At 45.2% G+C, this 17,499-nt stretch overlaps 1 protein-coding gene across 1 annotated transcript in view; it reads left to right on the plus strand.

Annotated features, from left to right (window-relative positions):
• Positions 1 to 17,499, plus strand: part of IPO9 (importin 9) — a 38,586-nt gene that overhangs the window by 2,940 nt on the left and 18,147 nt on the right. Inside the window, exons 2-9 of the mRNA XM_032710412.1 lie at positions 6,956 to 7,017; positions 7,623 to 7,709; positions 8,673 to 8,874; positions 9,591 to 9,679; positions 9,975 to 10,061; positions 11,701 to 11,820; positions 16,344 to 16,444; positions 17,364 to 17,422. Coding sequence (XP_032566303.1) covers positions 6,956 to 7,017; positions 7,623 to 7,709; positions 8,673 to 8,874; positions 9,591 to 9,679; positions 9,975 to 10,061; positions 11,701 to 11,820; positions 16,344 to 16,444; positions 17,364 to 17,422 — 807 coding nt within the window. The remainder of the gene's footprint in view (positions 1 to 6,955; positions 7,018 to 7,622; positions 7,710 to 8,672; positions 8,875 to 9,590; positions 9,680 to 9,974; positions 10,062 to 11,700; positions 11,821 to 16,343; positions 16,445 to 17,363; positions 17,423 to 17,499) is intronic.

The raw sequence follows: 17,499 nt of genomic DNA on the forward strand, positions 1-17,499 counted from the left end.
TGTCACAAGTACTTTAAAAGAACAAAAAATGTCGTATCATTGGACAGCATAAAGAAGATGCTGAAGGAAAACTGAGGGCAGTGACAAAGAGCACAAGTGTTGGCACTTCTAATGCAAAACAAACGAAGGTAGGGCAAAAAGGAGATGGAGGAAGAACTTGTTAAAGACATAAAAACTTTAAATGCTTTCAGATGTTGCAGAAGCAGAAGTGTTTCAGAGGTGTTCAAAGCCAGCAGGTGACTGAAGGTGCATTCAAGGAGTACAGAAGGACTGCAGAAGAGCCAAATTCCTTGTGCTGGTGTTGACTTTACTTGCAACATTGAGGGGACCTCTAAAGGAGATGCATTGGAGGATCCACATGGAAGCCCGAGGAGGAGCAGTTTCACTTACCAGTTTGTTTAAACAGCAAGTGCTACAGGATGGATCTCCCAGAGTTTAGAGGGACTGAAACATCCAATTGCTGTGCTATGAGTTGGGCCGTAAAACTTACCACTTAGGTCACTTGGGGACCAGCTAAGTGTAAGTTGTTAAGCTGGGGACAGCTTTAAGTCAGGACTCTTTAAGGTGAGGAGCAGTGGGGTGGATGCTGGGGCTGGTAGAGGTGAGTGGGCTTTGCCTGTAATGGTTAAAATTACATCAGCAGTTGGAATGAGGAGAGCCGGGTACATGAGATTCTTGTGGCAGAAGAACTGTTTGAAGGAATCCTGGAACTCCCAAAAAGCTTTCAGAAAATTCACTTGCTTAAACTTTTGGAAGAAACTAAACTGCTGAGCACGAGGACACAGTCCAGAGTCCCAGGTGAAGCTGGACTGCTCAGCACATCTGTAAATGATGTGGAACACAGTGAGTAGTGGTGTGACAAAATTACTGATAGTGCTGCTCAGGCTGGCCAGAGTGAGAATCGGTGGCACAAATTACAGGATGATTTCAGGAAGGGTGTGCTGAGGGAGGTGTAGGTCGGTGTTGGTCAGCAGAGTAGTGTTGGGGGAAGGGGAAACAGCCCAGACAATGCTGTAAAAAGTTATGGGTGGTCCTGACTATTGTCCCTGGGAGAAGAAATCCCATTGTCTGTGTGGAGAGTTCCCTGAAAATACCCATTCACTGCTCTGCCCGTGCTCCGAAAGCCAAATGGACCGTTAAGGAGGGAACAGAGAACAAAGCCCGACATAAATTCCTCATGCCAGTGCTGCATGAATTACTGGCCTGCTGCTCTCTGGAGGGATCAAGCAGGGCAGCAAAAATAAGCACAGAGACGCTCACAGAAATGTGGAAAAGCTTCTGTTCTCAGAAGGAGCGAATCCATTGACTCTTCTGCCTGGGAAAGGGTTAGCAGAGATGGAGGCCCTGAAATAATAAACTACAGAGAAGATGAGCGAGGAGGGATTGTTTGTGACTTCTCATAAAGCTGAGATCACGAATCATAGAATACCCTGGGCTGTCAGGGAAAATGAATCTGAAACAAGCAGAAGGAATTAGGCTGTTGTCCCCAGTGTGCAAACCATGGAACTCATTGCTGTTGGATGCTGGAGGTAGAAATGGTTTAAAAATGATTTAACATTCCTGAAGGAAAAAATTCATCAAGAACCATTAAACACAGTGGTCAGACATAACATCCACTTCAGGAAGTTCCTAATGCCAAAATTTCCTTGGGGGGTGTTGGGGCTGCCTTGCTCTGCCCCCACCTCTTTTCCTAAGCTGCTTGCTTAGGTTGGGTTGTGTAATGAGGTTAAGCCAATGCAGCAGTTGGCTCTCCTGTGTGGTGTGTCCTGCCCCATGTAGCTCCTGCTCTTTTCCAGGCAGGTCTTGCCAGGTCAGGATGGTTCAGGTGTTTTGGGGATGCAGTCAAGCTCCCTGAAGCAGGTTGATAGTGGATCTGGGCTGGTGCTTGTACAAGAGATGGGTAGCAATGCACAGTCAGAGCCTCTGGAACAGGCTGCACTATCCAAGGGAAGTATCCTGTCAGACTCCAAACAGATGTTCTGGAGGAATATTGGATTTCACCTCTGGATTAAGGACACAGTGGCAGCTTCTTCTTGTAATGTCACCCTTTGGCAACTGCCAGACACGCCCTCAGCAAAACTCAGTCTCTTACCTGCTTCTACATCTTCTGTCTGCTGAAATAACAGGCACCACTTGGCAGCTTGGGGATGGGAGAAGCATTACTGTGGGTCTCTGGAAAGGTGAAAGTTCACTTGGTGACCTTTGTTGTCTCTAGATTTTAATGGAACATAAGTAAAAGCAATCCCTGAGACTGTGCAGGAGGAAGGCAGAGAAATGAGAGCTCCAGGCTGTCAAGTGGTGCTGCTGTGCTCAACTTGGCTTGTTCCTGGTGAAGTGAGGTTGGTGTTTCTGTTCCTTTATCTGGTCCATCCAGGTAGCACCGTGTGCCTCCCCTGATGGTGTACATGTGTGCACTACCACCAGTGTTGTATGGCTTGAGGATAATTACCTAATGTGGAGAAATGATCTCTTCCTCTAGATCTTACTACAGTGGAGAATGTGTGGAGGCCAAGTCACCTCCAGGAATGTCAGAGCAGGGGCAGTGGCACTCTGAAGGAGGTGCTTGTCCAGCAGCAGGGATCCTACTTCACAGTATCACAGAATATTCTGTGAGGGGACCCACAAGGGTCATGGAGTCCAACTGTGAAGTGAACGGCTTCCACCCCATGGAGAGGAACAGTGTCTGTGACATATTCCTCTAAATTATGTAGATAAGGAGGTTTAATGTCAGTTGGGAAACACTGCTTCCTGCTTGCCTGGTTAGATAACAGGTTTGATGATCTCTGGTGACAGTATTGAGTCTCTGAGCTGTCGGCTCTTGTGCTCTGGAAACGTGGTGGTGAGAGATGAATGGCTCCAGGCTGGAGAATTGCCTTTCTTTTGCCTGCCTACATTATGTGCTTCTGTTTGCCCTTTTTGCAGGTAGAAAAGGCATTTATAAGGCTGCCTTCAGCGTGGCTTGTGTTGTGACATCTTGTGCATGGAAAAGCACCTTCAGCTCAGTCCTTTGCAAAGTCATTTGTTGTCAAGAGCTGAGATGTGCAGGTGACTGTGAGGATGGTGGCAGATTGACTCCTGGGTCAGTCTGGGCACGCTGACCCTCCTCATTCGTGTCCATCTTGTTTGAGACTGGTCCTGTGTAGGAGACAACAAATGCTTTGATTTGAATGTGATCTCAGATTGGCTTTATGGGTCTTGTAAATGTTCTTTCAGTGTCTCCTCTTCCAGAGCAGGTGGCTCAGCATGTTTAGTTTGATGCTTGAAAACTCATTAATTCTCTGATGATATTTTCATGATACAATTTGCTGTCTGTTTTTACCAGGAGAAGAGCTACAGGTACCACGATACCACAAAACTTGTAGCATCACTTGTGCTTCGCTGTTCCAACATGGTTTTGCCTGTGGTGGGCTCCTTCCCAACAGAACTGCTTTGATACATCTTCGAGAGGGATTTCAGTATTGCAGTGGGTGCTCTCTGAATACATGGTTTTATGCCATAAAACCAAATATGGTGTGAAAGGAGGAATTCTGGAGAATGTGCAGGCATGACCACAGCATGTGGTTGTGTGGTGCACTCTTGGTTGTACCTTGAATCGTAGTAGAGTGGGTGATGGGCAGAAACGAGTGGATGGATCAGTTGAGCTGAATTTTTAAAAGGAGTAAACTTTTAACATTGCACTGATTTTTAACAGGGAAACTGAAACAAGAAATGGCCACAGCGCAACACATGGTGTCTGCCTGTCAGGATGAAAGGTTGTTCACAGCAGGAAACGCTGCTGTTTGCACTGTGAAATGCTGCAGACACGTTGAGAAGTTGTGAAGGGGTTTCAAGGGAGATACCCAAAGCCAGCACGACTGCTGGGGAACTCCAACCTCAATCTTTCTGTCCTTTGCTGAGAAATGAGGAAAATACAGTTGCAGTTTTTAGAGATGTGCTGACAAAAAGAGTGCTTTTGGAGCAGTTCTTGAGGGTCATGATGGAGGCTGAAGAAGTTCCTCAAAGCAGCACATTTGCAGCATGTCAGAAGCCTGGCTAAGCATTAGATTCTTGCTCGGTGTTTCCTCCTGTGTGTCTGCAGACTGCCCAACAGGGAGGGCCCTGCTCTGCCCTGGTCCAGCCTTGTGACTGACCCTGCTTTGAGCAGGAGGTTGGACTGGGGGGCCTCCCGAGGCTCCTTTCAACCCGAGTTGCTTTAGGATGATGTTGTTGAAAGCCAGTCCTGTGGAGAACATCTGTGCCCCTGTGGCTGAAGGCTGTGATGGACAAGGGTGGGCATGTGTTGGGTAAAGGGAACTCGATTTCTGATGCTGCTGTGGCAGTGAGATCTGGCTTTTGCAGACCAAGTTTTGTTTTAGTTTGGAGTGTTGGTGGCCACAGGGCCACTTGGATTCACCTGGACTTGGCTGCAGCACCTGCCACAGCCCCTCCCTCCACCACTGCCTGTCTGCCCCCAGCAGAGACAACTGAAGGGCCCTGTAGCAGCTCTTGAACCAGCTCTCTGTGGACATTCTGAGCTGGACTTGATGAGTGCTGACCCAGTTCAACAGGGCAGGAAATCGCAGTGATTCAGTAGAAGGTCCTGCTCATTCGTTCCTTCCTGCTTGTTTAATACAAAATTTTGGGTTGATCTGGCTTAGTCTCTCCAAAAGGTTGGGGGGGAAGAGGTTACATAAATCGGTTACATGATAGATAGAGCTTGGTTGTGAAGCAGGAGAGTTTCATTTTACTAATATTGAGGTTAATGAGAGGAGAAACAGAGCTGAGAGGAAATGTGTTTGCCAAGTGTTCTCTATGCCAGGCCCTTCATTAAAAGCTTCTCATCTTTGGGGTTTACAGACTTTATCTTGAGGAGAAGACTTTGATGTTTCTGATATCTCAAATCGCCAAAATATAGGTGGAGGAAGTGCTTATCAAGGTGCATTTGAACTGAAGCTACTCATGATAAAGATAGAAAGTTCCCAGCCATCTGAGAAAAAACCCAATAATAAACCAAGTCTTTGAGAAAAGAGGAGCCAGTGAGCTGTAGAAGGATCAGTGTAATTTCAGTCCTTGGAAGGATTCTTGGAGCAGCTCATTAAACAGCTTGCCAGTGTTTATAACATAATAGGATAAATAGTTGCTACACAACTAATACTGTTTTATATGATCTGTTCTCAATAAATCCATCTAATTTTGGTTTGGTGGGAAAGCTGACTCCTTGCTGGGTATGAACAATCCAAGTTCAGTGGGATTCCTGATAGGAATTTGCCAGGATGGTCATTTATCAGTTAAGAAGGTACAGTTTTGTAATATTTTTAAGCAGTGCATTGGGCTGAAAACCTGTGTGTAGAGGGGTTTTCAGTGACTTATTGTCAGTCACAAGGGGATTTTACAACAGAGCCTTTGGTCATGCAGCAGTGAGAACACGTCTGGTGTCCCACTGCAATCTGCTTGGGGAGCAGTAAGGAGATGTTGGAAAGCTGCAGAAACTAAATACTGTAAGTCAGGTGCAGAGCACCATATCTGAAGGGGATAAATCAAATGCATATGTGCAAACAAATTAAAGATTGTGAAATAGGATAGTAAGTTGTAGCTGTGTGAAGCTGTTGCAGTTACTCTGGCTTCCTTTACACCCATTTATACCCTTCATACCCTTCCATTTATACCTTTTTACCCTTCCATTTACCCTTTAAAGATGGGGCTGAAATGCAATGCCACACTCAAGTGTGGGAGTCACAGACAGCACACAGAATAATTACTGCTCCAGTTAAGAGAATTATTATGTTAAGTACATCTCGGGATGAGGCTCCCTGCTTTTGCAGCTGGGATAAGAAGGTTATTTTCCTCTTTTTTAAATGCATGATCTGTGAAGAAAGGGTGAAGGAACTGGACATGGTCAGTGTGAGCTTGGGAAAGTGAGAGGCAATTATCTCCTAAGGCAGAAAAGCCTCTTAGCAGTGAGGTGGGTATTAGGAGGCACTGGGATGTGAAGCACTCAGAAGTTGCAGAACTCCTTTTGAGCAGAATTTTCAGTCCATTTTTTCAGGGATGCTGTCAGCACATTCAGCCTGTCTGCAGGTTGTGCTGGTGGGACCTCAGGCCTTACCTTCTGCTCCACAGTTTCTAAGAACTAAAATGCCACAAATGCGATTCTTAAGCAGACTAGTGAAATTAAATGAGGTATTTAGGACAGTTATCAGCTGCCTGGAACTTAAAATTGCAATTTTAAGCAGATGTATTGAGGCCTGTGGATTTACCATACCAGAACAGCTGCTCTTCCTGGCTTTTATTTCCTGTGCTCAGTTATTGACAGGATTGTTACAAGCGTTGGAATTTTGCCTTTGTCACAGAGCTTGCTTGGCAATTGCAAGAAGCTCTCGCTTTTCCTCGACAAATTCCTTGCTGGAATAGGTCCCACAGCCCAAAGGATTGTCCAGGCACTCCTGGTGTCACTGTGCTGGGACAGGTTTGCTCAGGAAGGCATTTGGTGTGTCCTGGGCTGTCTGGGGGTGTGGGTTGGGACAGCTGGAGTGATGTCTCCAGATCACTCTCTGGATGAACCCAGGTTGTCCAAAAGAGACTGCTGCTTGCCAACCTGCTGTCTTACTCCATCCTGGATCTTTTCCATGCATCCCTCATGTAGGAACTTGAGTAATGATTTTGCAGCGTACATAAGATTTTTATATATACTTTTAAAGTTTTAAATAATTTGCTGTTATTAGCCTGCATTGCAAAATTTTTTGCCCATGAGAGAAGGAAATAAGATGCCGAGACAATAAATGAAGTTTTTGTGGAGAGCACAGGGGAGAATTAATGCTCATAATTCATTTGAGTAACTGTGCTTTGGAATCGTCTTCTCCTTCCCACATATGAGTCATTCAGTTGGTATGATGTCTTTCTCTAAAAATCTTGACGACTTTTGCTGTGTGGGAATAAAAGTTATGATACCAACATTTGGGGTTTTTTTTCCTTGTAGAGTTTGGTGTTCATTTAGCAGAACTGACTGTGGATCCCCAGGGAGCTCTGGCCATCCGGCAGGTGAGTTTGCCAGGAACTGTAGAAAGAATTTTGATGGTAATTTCCTTGGGTTTTAAAATATTCCTTCGTGTTTCCAGATGACAAATTAGCTTTCTGTTACTGTTTCTCCATTTTCTTTTAAATTTTTCCAGAATCTTTCTCTTTCAGCATTACTCGGGTGTTACACTCTTACAGTTTTTTGAAAATAGTGCTTTCTTAACTTAATAAACCTGGTGCTGAAACAATACTGTACTGGGAGTGGACACAGCTTAGGAGGTGGGTGGTAGACATCAGCAAGCAAAGATGTGGCTTGTCTTTGCAGAAGCTTTTCCTGTAGGTGATTTCCTCCTTGAAAAAGACGTTTTGGTTCTGTATTTCTTTACTTACCATGTGACCCCTATCTCGAGCTGCTGCCTTAGGTCAGTGCTGTGCAGGCCATTGCTGCCCAGTGGATGCCCAGCAGTAGTTTTTTTGGTCCATTTCACGGATTTTTTTGCATTTTTGGTAAGCCCTGATGCCCCTCTAAAAGCAGCATGGTGGGATGGGAGGCTGAGCAAACAGGTTGGGGTGATCCTTGCCCTGGTTACATGATTTATTCCTGATCTGTGCCCTCTCTTCTGATCCAGCTGGCATCTGTCATTCTGAAACAGTATGTGGAAACTCACTGGTGTTCCCAGTCTGAAAAGTTTAGACCTCCAGAGACCACAGAAAGGGTAAGACTTGGTTTCATGTTATCATTTGAGGCACGTTATCCATAAAGAATATTAATTTTGTGGGCGGTTTAAAAAGTGTCAGTGCCCTTGTGTATTTTGAGGATTAATGGCTTCAGTTAAGGGGGTTTGACGTTTTCCACTTCAAAAACCTGTTTTCAGTTGCTTAAAACAACACTGGGCTTGAGAAGCTTGGGCTGATTCCTGTAGGGAAAGTTCAGCCATAATGCTTCTGGTGCTCTCAGAGCAAGACTAGAAGAAAAGTTGTTTTCTAAGTTTCACAAATACTGATTCTGGCAATCCTTTTTTGGAGATTTGCTAAATCTTTTGTTTTTCAGCTTGGGACTTAAAGGCTATTTTCCCATGACAAATTCTAGTTTAAAGCTCTTCTGGGTTTCATTAAAAAGCTGTTCAGCAGGAGTATTTAACAGCTAAAATGGCCAGAGATTCCAGCCCCTTCTACTCTGGCTATTAACTGGAGCATCTTTCACATCTAGGATATGATTCATCCCATTCAGAGATAATTGCTCGATTATGTCCCAGAAGTGGCTTTTATTTTTTCCTGTCCCTTCAGGGTTAGGTGACTGTTCTTGTTTACTGAAATCTTCCAGAGTAAGCAAACATAGTCCCTGACACTGGAGCTGGGATTTATCTCAGCTGCCTCTGGATGTCTTCCATGTAGATATGTACATCCTGTGTAGTTGCAGCTGTGAGCTGTTTGCTCTGTGCTTGTCTGATGCTCTGTGTGAGAAGGTGCTATGTGAAAACACACTATGCAGTTTTCCATAAAAAAATTGTGGGATGTAGTGTGCAGGGGGGGTTTTGTCTCCTGGATGTTCATTTTGTAAAATCAGTGTTGAATCGATATCAGGATACAGTCACAGGTATAATTTTATTTTTTTTTTTGTTACTGAGTTGTTTCATGGCTGTGGATCTGTTTTTTCTAAACACTGTTGTTCTCTACAGGCAAAAGTTGCAATTAGGGAACTGCTCCCCAACGGGCTGAGGGAGTCCATCAGCAAGGTGCGCTCGAGCGTGGCTTACGCCGTGTCTGCCATCGCCCACTGGGACTGGCCCGAAGCCTGGCCCGAGCTCTTCAACCTCCTGATGGAGATGCTGGTCAGTGGGGACCTGAACGCAGTGCACGGAGCCATGAGGGTGCTCACAGGTACGTGGGGGCCAGGGCGGGGCAAGGCTGATGGAGGAGGCGGTTTAGGCTTTTCCCTGAGCCAGTGTTCTGTCACGTTTCACCCCAAATTGAACACGTTGGAATTTGCTTCTTTTCTTCAGGACAAGAGGGCATGGTCTCAAGTTGTGCCAGGGGAGGTTTAGGTTAGATATTAGAAAGAATTTCTTTACAGAGAGGATAATTAGACATTGGAATGGGCTGCTCAGGGAAGTGGTGGATTCTCTGTCCCTGGAGGTTTTTAAAAAGAGACTGGATGTGGCATCAGTGCCATGGGCTGGGAACCACAGCGGGGTTGGATCAAGGGTTGGACTTGATGATCTCAGAGGTCCCTTCCAACCCAGCTGATTCTGTGATTCTATGATTCTCTTCTCCTGGGCCTGATGCCTGTTGCTCACTGTGGAATCATGTGCTCAGCAGGTGCCATGAGAGCTGAGGAAGGAGGTTCTGTGCTGCAGGTTATAGTTCAGCAAGGACTTTGATTGTAACACCCTGTTTTCCAGATACCTGCAGTTTTTAGTGTGGTATTTTTCTACTTGCCTTGGAGGATTGTCTTGGGCAGGCCAGATGACCCTGGTCTAGTCAAGAACAAATCAACATGTTTCCAGTACACTTACACTTTCCCAATGATTCTGTTGTTGCTGTTGCTTACAAATTGGATTTCTTATAAGAACTTCCTTTTGTTTTCCATTTTTTAGAGTTTACCCGGGAAGTGACAGACATACAGATGCCTCTTGTTGCTCCAGTTATTCTTCCAGAGATGTACAAAATTTTCACAATGGCAGAGGTATGGTCTTCATAGTGAGGTCGGTACTGGATGGAATTAGTGGGAATGTTTCTTGGAGCAGAGAAAGTCCAGATTCAATGGTTAAGCTGTACTGTAGTATGAGTTAGGCTTAAAGAATTTTCTTGATGATGTGATAGTGGATGGCAGCTAATGTTTCAACAGAAATGTTGGAGCTAGTGATAAAATAGGAGAATCAAGCTAAAGCAAAAATAAATAGAATTAAATGAGAATTAAAGGAAGTATCATGTGTAAAAAGAATCATGTGTTCCTGTGTTTGATATAAACTTTTTTCCAGGTGTATGGGATTCGCACAAGGTCTCGTGCAGTGGAGATTTTTACCACGTGTGCCCACATGATATGTAACATGGAGGAACTGGAAAAGGCAAGAGTTTAACTTGACATACAAGATACTTTGAATTCAAACTGAGTGAGGTTCTGAATGATTGTTAATATGGAAATGAAAGGCTGGAAAATTATGTACTGTGTCAGCTGGAATTCTGGGGAAGAGGGTGTAATTTAATACATGTAAAGTGGCTGATACCCTGCTTTATATGCATGCCTTGATACTGGGACTTGGGTTCCATAATTAAGTTTAATTTTTAACTTACCAGCAGACATGCTTGTGGCAGCTCAGAGAAAAGGGAGTCAGCATGGGGAAGAGAGAGTGTGTCATCCCTTTGTTTGGAAATCCCTGGCTTAGCTTCCAGTCTGAACCTTGTATCCTGATGATCTGCCAGGCCTTGGCCACCTGGGTTATGCTGGGCAGTTTCCTGGCCCTTGGACAAGGCTTTGGTTCCCCATGTCTTCAGGAGGCATCTTGTCCTTGTGTTCCTGAAGGAGTGTGAGGGAAGCCAAACCCAACCCAGGTTTGGAAGAATAGCTGTTAAGAAACAAACACTCTGCAGTTAAGCAGCTTTATACAGGAGTCTCCCGTCTGGCTCTAACTGAGCACACCTGCATTTCATATGGCCTTTGACCAGTGGGTTCTCCAGCACTCCTAGACAATAAATGCTACTTTCTAACTTTTTGGGGGGTGAGGATAGGGAAGGGTGACTCTCAGTCTAGTGGCTGGTCATTGCTGAGTGGCTCTGTGTGCTGTTCCCTGCTGTTTGCACAGAGAACAATCCACTGCAGACTTTTGGGAAGTTCTGACAATTGCACCATATCTGTACTGCACTGATATATTGTGCAACTGGTACCAGTATCCAAAAGATAGTAGTAGATCCCCACTGTCTTATTCTGCAGGAGGGCAGAAAGTGTCCTTTACTTTTTCTATTGAAATTTGACTTAAAAAAAAAAAGGGGAGGAATCTTTTTATGAGTAGTCGATTTAAACATGCAGCTTTGCTCTCCTGGCTATTGAGTTATGGAGAATAATCTCAATAAAATTATTTTGGTCCAATTTTACTTGCTCTGCTAAGAACTACTTATGGAATGCTTTGACATCTGGAAAAATACTTGCTGCATTTTCCTAGGAAGAGTCATCCTGTTAATCTTCAGGCCAGCTGTTGATACTCAGCTCACAAAGAGCTTGTTTGGTGTGGGGGAGGGTGGCTCTGGAGGGACAGAAATGCCAGCCCAGGGTGCAGGGTAATTGTGTGTGTGATGGAGTCACCCCAGTTTGTTTTGTAGCCTGAGGACGTCTGGGTGGCGCAGGGCAGGATTCAGCTCATCAAATAAAATACCTCCTTAGAAGGATGAGCACTGCTCCTGAGACTCTCCAGACTGGATTGTCTGGATCTCTCTTTAGACTCAGAATGATGAGTTAAATGTAGGTGTGTGTTTTGTGGCAGCCCGTGCTGTGGGGTTTTGAAGGGTGGGATTGAGATGAGCTTAGTTCCCAGCACGAGGAGAGAGCCCAAGTGATGTCTGAATCAAGTTTGTCATGCTTTTGCAATACTCTGGAGTTTCCATGAGTCCCTCTTTCATTTTGTAGCAGGAAAGTACAACTTCTGTTGCTTCTGGTCAGACATGGGGGTTCTGTATCTGGTATTAACCTGTGCTTGCTTTGTTTGTAACCAGGGTGCAGCCAAGGTCCTGATTTTTCCTGTGGTGCAGCAGTTCACAGAAGCCTTTGTTCAGGCCCTGCAGATGCCTGATGGACCAACATCAGACAGCGGGTTTAAGATGGAAGTCTTAAAGGTGAGTCACTCGAGACTGCTAAAGTGAAGAAAGAATTGAATACCTGCACTCAATCACATGTGCTGGAAAACAGAAACTCGAGAGCATGGCACATCTCCTGCTGTTGCTCATGGTATGAGCAGTGAAGTTATTTGGCTCCCAGCACCATTGAAATAAATTGTTCTGCCTGCACTGAAGATACCTATGGTGAGATCCGTGGGGATCTGTCCATAAAATGATCCACAGGGATCCAATCCATGGGACCATCTGTCCTTGTCATTCGCTGACCTAAGGTGCCATGGATGTGTCTTGAGCACCATACTCAGTAGTTAAATATCAGTCTTTTCTAAAGGTGCTACAGAGTTCTGCTGCAGTGAAGTTTTAAAAGCATGTTATGTGCAGGTGCTTTTCTAGAACTTGCCTGCTCTTTAGTCTCTGAGAAAGAGAGATGGGGAAAATCTTTGTATTCTCCTGGTTTCCTGGAGAAATAAGGTTGGATTGGAGAGCTCTGTGTGCATGGGGATGAGGGCCAGTGAAGGCATGAAGACCCCTTTAACAGCTGGGAAAGCACTGGAGTTGTAGGATGTGCTGCCTGCAACATGGCAGAACAAAGAGGAGCCAAAAGCACAAGTTGCAGGATCAAATCCAATCTTTAGTTTCCTTGCCTGTGTGCTGGGGTGAGCAAGACTCAGATCAGTGAACAGGTGTCTGAGGATGGACACTGAAGCCCAATCAGCCACCTTCCCTGAAGAAAACAATAAGGAAGTTATTGAAGACAAGCATCAAAAGCTTTTCATAATGACCAGCTCTGTGCTGAAGTAATGAAAATAAATGCTGGGAGGGTGCCCTCGTGTTACACAAACCAGCAGCTACTGAGCTCTGTGTCGTGGGACTTGTCTCAGTCCTGTTTGAGGCAGCAGTACCTGGTCAGGGCATCCTGTGGCTTCTCCCTGCGGGGCTGCAGGTACCATACTCTTAGAACAGCTGGAACTGTTCTTGCTGTGCAGCACCAATGGGAGGGAGATTGGGGCAGGATGTTGACAGGTTTTATTGAGAGTGTCTCTTGTGGGGTGTTTTTCACTTTCTATTGGCTGTGCACTGGGATTCCTGAGACAGTGATATACAGGAACACCAACATGAAGGGAACATTCTGCAGGGTGTCATCTCGATTCAAACAGTCAAGAATGTCTGAATCTCTGACTCCAGATACTCACATTTGGGTGGTTAACAAGAAGAAGGAGTTTTCAGCCTCCACAGAAAGTACTTGTAACTGATGGTGTCACTCTAACCAGAGGCCAGTTCTGTTCTTGGTACATCCATCCATTCTGCAGCATTTTTGTTATTTTCATAACACTGGCATTGGGGCTGCTTGTACTGGTGTGTCAGCACTGATCTCACCAGCAGGCTCTTGAACAATGTGACAGGCTGGGAAAGTGCCTGAGGAAATGTCACCGAGTTCTTACTCTGTTCCTTAACTGTGTGAGGGCCTCTGCTTTTGGCCTCTGCAGGGGAGGTACAACACAAGAGGATTTGGGTCTGAATACACTGCTGTATGTCAGGTGGCATCCATGGCAGCAGAGAATCAGTGTGGATTTAAACAGTGAATTCAGGAGATCTGCTGCTGGCAAGTGCTTTGTAGGAGGCTCTTTGTGAAGAGATGAGTGTTCTAGCTGTTGACTTAAGGCAATTCATGGTTTTGTCACTTAGGTTTTCTAAGCTGATGATACCAATTTTCTAAGGGAAAAGGGATTCAGGTGAAAGACCCATAAATTGCCTTCACTTCCAGAGAAGTGGATTTTATAGTCATTGTAATGCAGAAGTAAGAAACCTCAGGGGATTAGTTAAGCCAGCTCTACAGATGAGACCCCCTTGAAAAGCTGATGCAGTGGAGGAGGGAATTGAGAATTTTTTATAGCACATTTTCAACCAGATGCAAACTCAATCCTATCTTTTTTTCCCTAATGAAGTGTTATGCAGCAAATGACAGGAAGATTTTTTTTTGCCTTCCCTGTCTCTTGAGAGCTTTGTACTCCAAAGTTCATGGAGTTCCTGATGGAAATCAGAGGCAGCCCTGACCTAAACTGTTGTGCTGTCCATGTCAGAATGTTCTGCAGGACAGTGTTGAAGGCTTTAGGGAATCCCACTCTGCAGTGTGCAGATCAGCCTGATCCTCTGGGACAGTTATGGACAGTTATCCTGGTTGGGAGAGGGAGTAGATTGGATCACAAACCACTGATGGTTAATGTGTCCCCAGTTGCTCCCAGTACAGTTACAAGTTTACAAGCAGTTAGCAGCAGGAAAGTCAGGACCTTTAATCCTTGGAGGAGATGGGAGGTTTGGCCACAACAAAAATATCCACTGTGGGAATTAGAAGGAAATGCCCATGGTGTAATTTATTGCTGTATTGTTTGATAGTTCAGCATGAATTAACTCGGTGTCTCTGAGGATGAATGAGCTGCAACTGTGCAATTCTTGAATCCTAATTCCAGTGTTGAACATGCCACTATTGATTGTTTTGAGAGGAACAGAGTGATTAAACGTGACAGGTGAGAAATTTAAGGCAAATTTCACAACAGTGGAATACAGATATGATGTACTTAGTGTGCAGTAATATATCAGGAACACCAGTTAACCAACAGTCTGAAGGATCTTACAGTCTTGCTGTTGTGCTTCTTTGCTTGTGCTTAGAAGCTTTTCAACACCTGTAGGTCAGAGAAGTTATGCTTACATTTTTCCTGCTGTTGGAAGAAATAATTACAAAAAATAATTAGTCATGCCCTCTTTGTTCTTGGAAGGAAGATGAGCTGGTAGCCATGTCACCTGTCCCTGCTTCAGTCTGACTGACAGTTCACTTTATTATGTTCTCTGGTGTGTGTATTAAGGTTTTTATCCAAAGATTTGGGGATTCCTTTTCTGTTTAAAGACACAGGTAGGAAGCAAAGCGGGGTTCAGGAGCTGTGGGGTGAGCAGGGGTTCAGGGGCTGTCATTTGCTCTCCCAGTGGTGCTTTTGGGGTGTCTGTGTGTGACTCAGGTGTGGATGCAGTGCCTGACCTGGCCATTAAACATCTGAGGAGCAGCGTGCCTTTGCTCTGAAGAGACAAGGATAAGGGTTTTCTTGGAGGATTTAATAGGTGGTGGAGCAATATGTGGGGATTGGCAGAGGAGGAGGAGGAGACGTGTGTAGCAGTTCTTTGAGTTCAGATAAGCAGTGGGAATTGGCAGAATGAGAGGCCAGGGGTTGAAATACAACATCTGACAGGAGAGTGCTCTGTTTTTTAATGACTTGCTCTGCAGGGCTGTGGCAACCTTGCAAATGTAGCCTTCTATTGTTACAACTGCAGAGCCATTGAATTGAAAAACTGTCTTAGCACTCCAGCAGTGCTTCCTGCAAGATTGGCTGGGCATAGAGCTTAGAAACATTTACATAGGGTTCATAAACACTGGCATATGGAACAAACCTTTTTAGATGCTCTGGTGGCCCTAGGTAGGGTGTTGAGTTTGCAGCAGTCCTGCAGATCAGGTTCATGTCCTCTGTCAGCATCTGCATAAATTTTTTCCCCGGAGGCTTCAGCAGACCTTTTTTGTAATGCTTCCTCCCAGCACCTGCCAGACTCATTCCCAAACTCACATATCTGGGTTATCTCTGCTGCCAGGTCATCTCTAATACTGATACTAAACGGCTGTTGTTTTTCTGGAAGGTGAATTCATATCTTTTTAATTTCTCTTAATGTATCCAGTGCTGCAAACAAACAAACAAACTACACAAAGTGCTTTGTATTGGGTAAGCAGAAACCAAGTGACACCCATGTGTCTTGGAGCAGCCAAGGCAGTTTGTCGGGGGCTGATCCATAACCATTTAATGTAGCTGGAGCTGTGCCCCTGTAGGGGGAGATGATGGAGTGAGAGCTCCCAGTCTCCTGGAGGATCCTAAAAGGGTTTTGGCAAGGTCTCACCTAAGTCAGGGTGATAAGCTTCTTGAAAGTCCAGGCACAATCCCCTGTGGAGCTGCTAAGCTGCTCCCAGAGCAGCCCCTGTGCTGAGTGGGCAGAGCCACTGGTGTCTGCAGCCAAATGGGAAGAGAATTGATCTGGGTGAGTGTTTGCTCCTGCAGCTGCTCCCTGGGTGTGCAAACCGATGTGTTGCTTACATGAGTGTGGGAATAGGCAGTGATCTGGTTTTGCATGACATTGGAGTTCATTTTCTGGGACAAAACAGCTTCCAGGTGGGAATTGTATCCAGACAATGCTGTACAGTGATGTGCTTTGGATTGGAGTCGTTACCTTATCACCGGATTATGGCCTTGTCTTCGCTGCAGTGGTGCATCTTGTGTCATCCCTTTGCTTCCCTGCAAAAGAGGAGACACAAAGAGTGTTGGTCAGTGTTCGTGCAAGAGAAGGGATTGTGTGGTCAGGAGTGAGAGGAGGAGACCTTGGTGGCAGGAAGACTTTGGATGATGTCAGTTGTTAGTGAAACAGCAACCTGTGATTTGAGTATTGACGGTTTTCCCAGTTTTGCTTCTGACCGATGTTCTTTTTGGTTCCAGGCTGTGACAGCACTTGTGAAAAACTACCCCAAGCACATGATTTCGTCAATGCAGCAGATCCTGCCCATTGTCTGGAACACCCTTACGGAAAGTGCTGCTTTATATCCTTGGGAGTGAAGGGATTTAACTGGAGTCCAACAAGACAAACTCAGTCTCATAAACAGTAACGACCTGAATGCTGTTGAGGAGCAGGATGCATGGAGTGGTCTGCCCTGCCAGACAGAACAGGATATTTCTGTTACTTCAGGAGGCCCCATTGTTTCATTTAGGTTAAAAGAGGGATTGGAACTAGATGGTCTTTAAGGTTTCTTCCAACACAAACCATTCATTGAATTTGTGAAAGTACAAGGAGCTGTTTGTTGGCTTTTTGATAGTGTGTTTCTCCCTCTCCTGTCCTAACTCCCACTGCAGTCCTGCTGCCACGTGAGCTGACAGAATAGGCTTTGTTTTGCAAAAGGGGAGAGTCTTGTTCTTCCTTCCCTTGTGTTTGCTGTCGCACTTGTTGGACCTTCAGTTCACCATCTGCAAACAAAGCTCCTTCCTCTCTATGCCCAGGTTAGTCTTCTGCCATTTCCCAGGGCTTGAGGCTTGTGGAGAGGCCTGGTAGGGAGCAGAGCCAACCCAAGGTAGGATGTGGGAGCGTGGGCAGCAGTGCATTGTTGAATTGGCTCATGTCCTCTGGAAGGAGTGAGTCTGAGGGGTTCTGTTCTCACAAAGTTTTAACATAAATGAAGTTTTGGGTTACCTTGATGGGTTTGGTCTAAGTTAATCAAAGGATGTGAAGGATGTGAAGTGATGTGCGAGTGGTCTGTGAAAGTGGTCTTTGAACTTGGGCAATGCACAAAGTGAGGAGCTCCTGGGGCTTGTCTTCTCTGTGAAACACAGGATTCTGCATAAAATCAAAGGGGTTTTTTTAAGGAAGAAACCTTCCCTACTTATCAGGATTTTAAGATAGGAACACATTAATTCCAAAATAGATGAGGTTCTTTAGAAACTTGCATTGACTTAACTCCATCCAACTTATGTGCGAACAGAAGTAAATTACACAGAAGAGGTGGAGGACCCTGTGGATTCTGATGGTAAGAGCTTGCACTGCACTTCTGCCTTCTCTTTTGCAGAGAAATGGGGTTACCTAAATATTGCTGTCAAAAGAGTG

The sequence above is a fragment of the Chiroxiphia lanceolata genome, chromosome 25 (assembly GCF_009829145.1).
Source record: "Chiroxiphia lanceolata isolate bChiLan1 chromosome 25, bChiLan1.pri, whole genome shotgun sequence".
In the NCBI taxonomy this organism is placed as follows: Eukaryota; Metazoa; Chordata; class Aves; order Passeriformes; family Pipridae; genus Chiroxiphia; species Chiroxiphia lanceolata.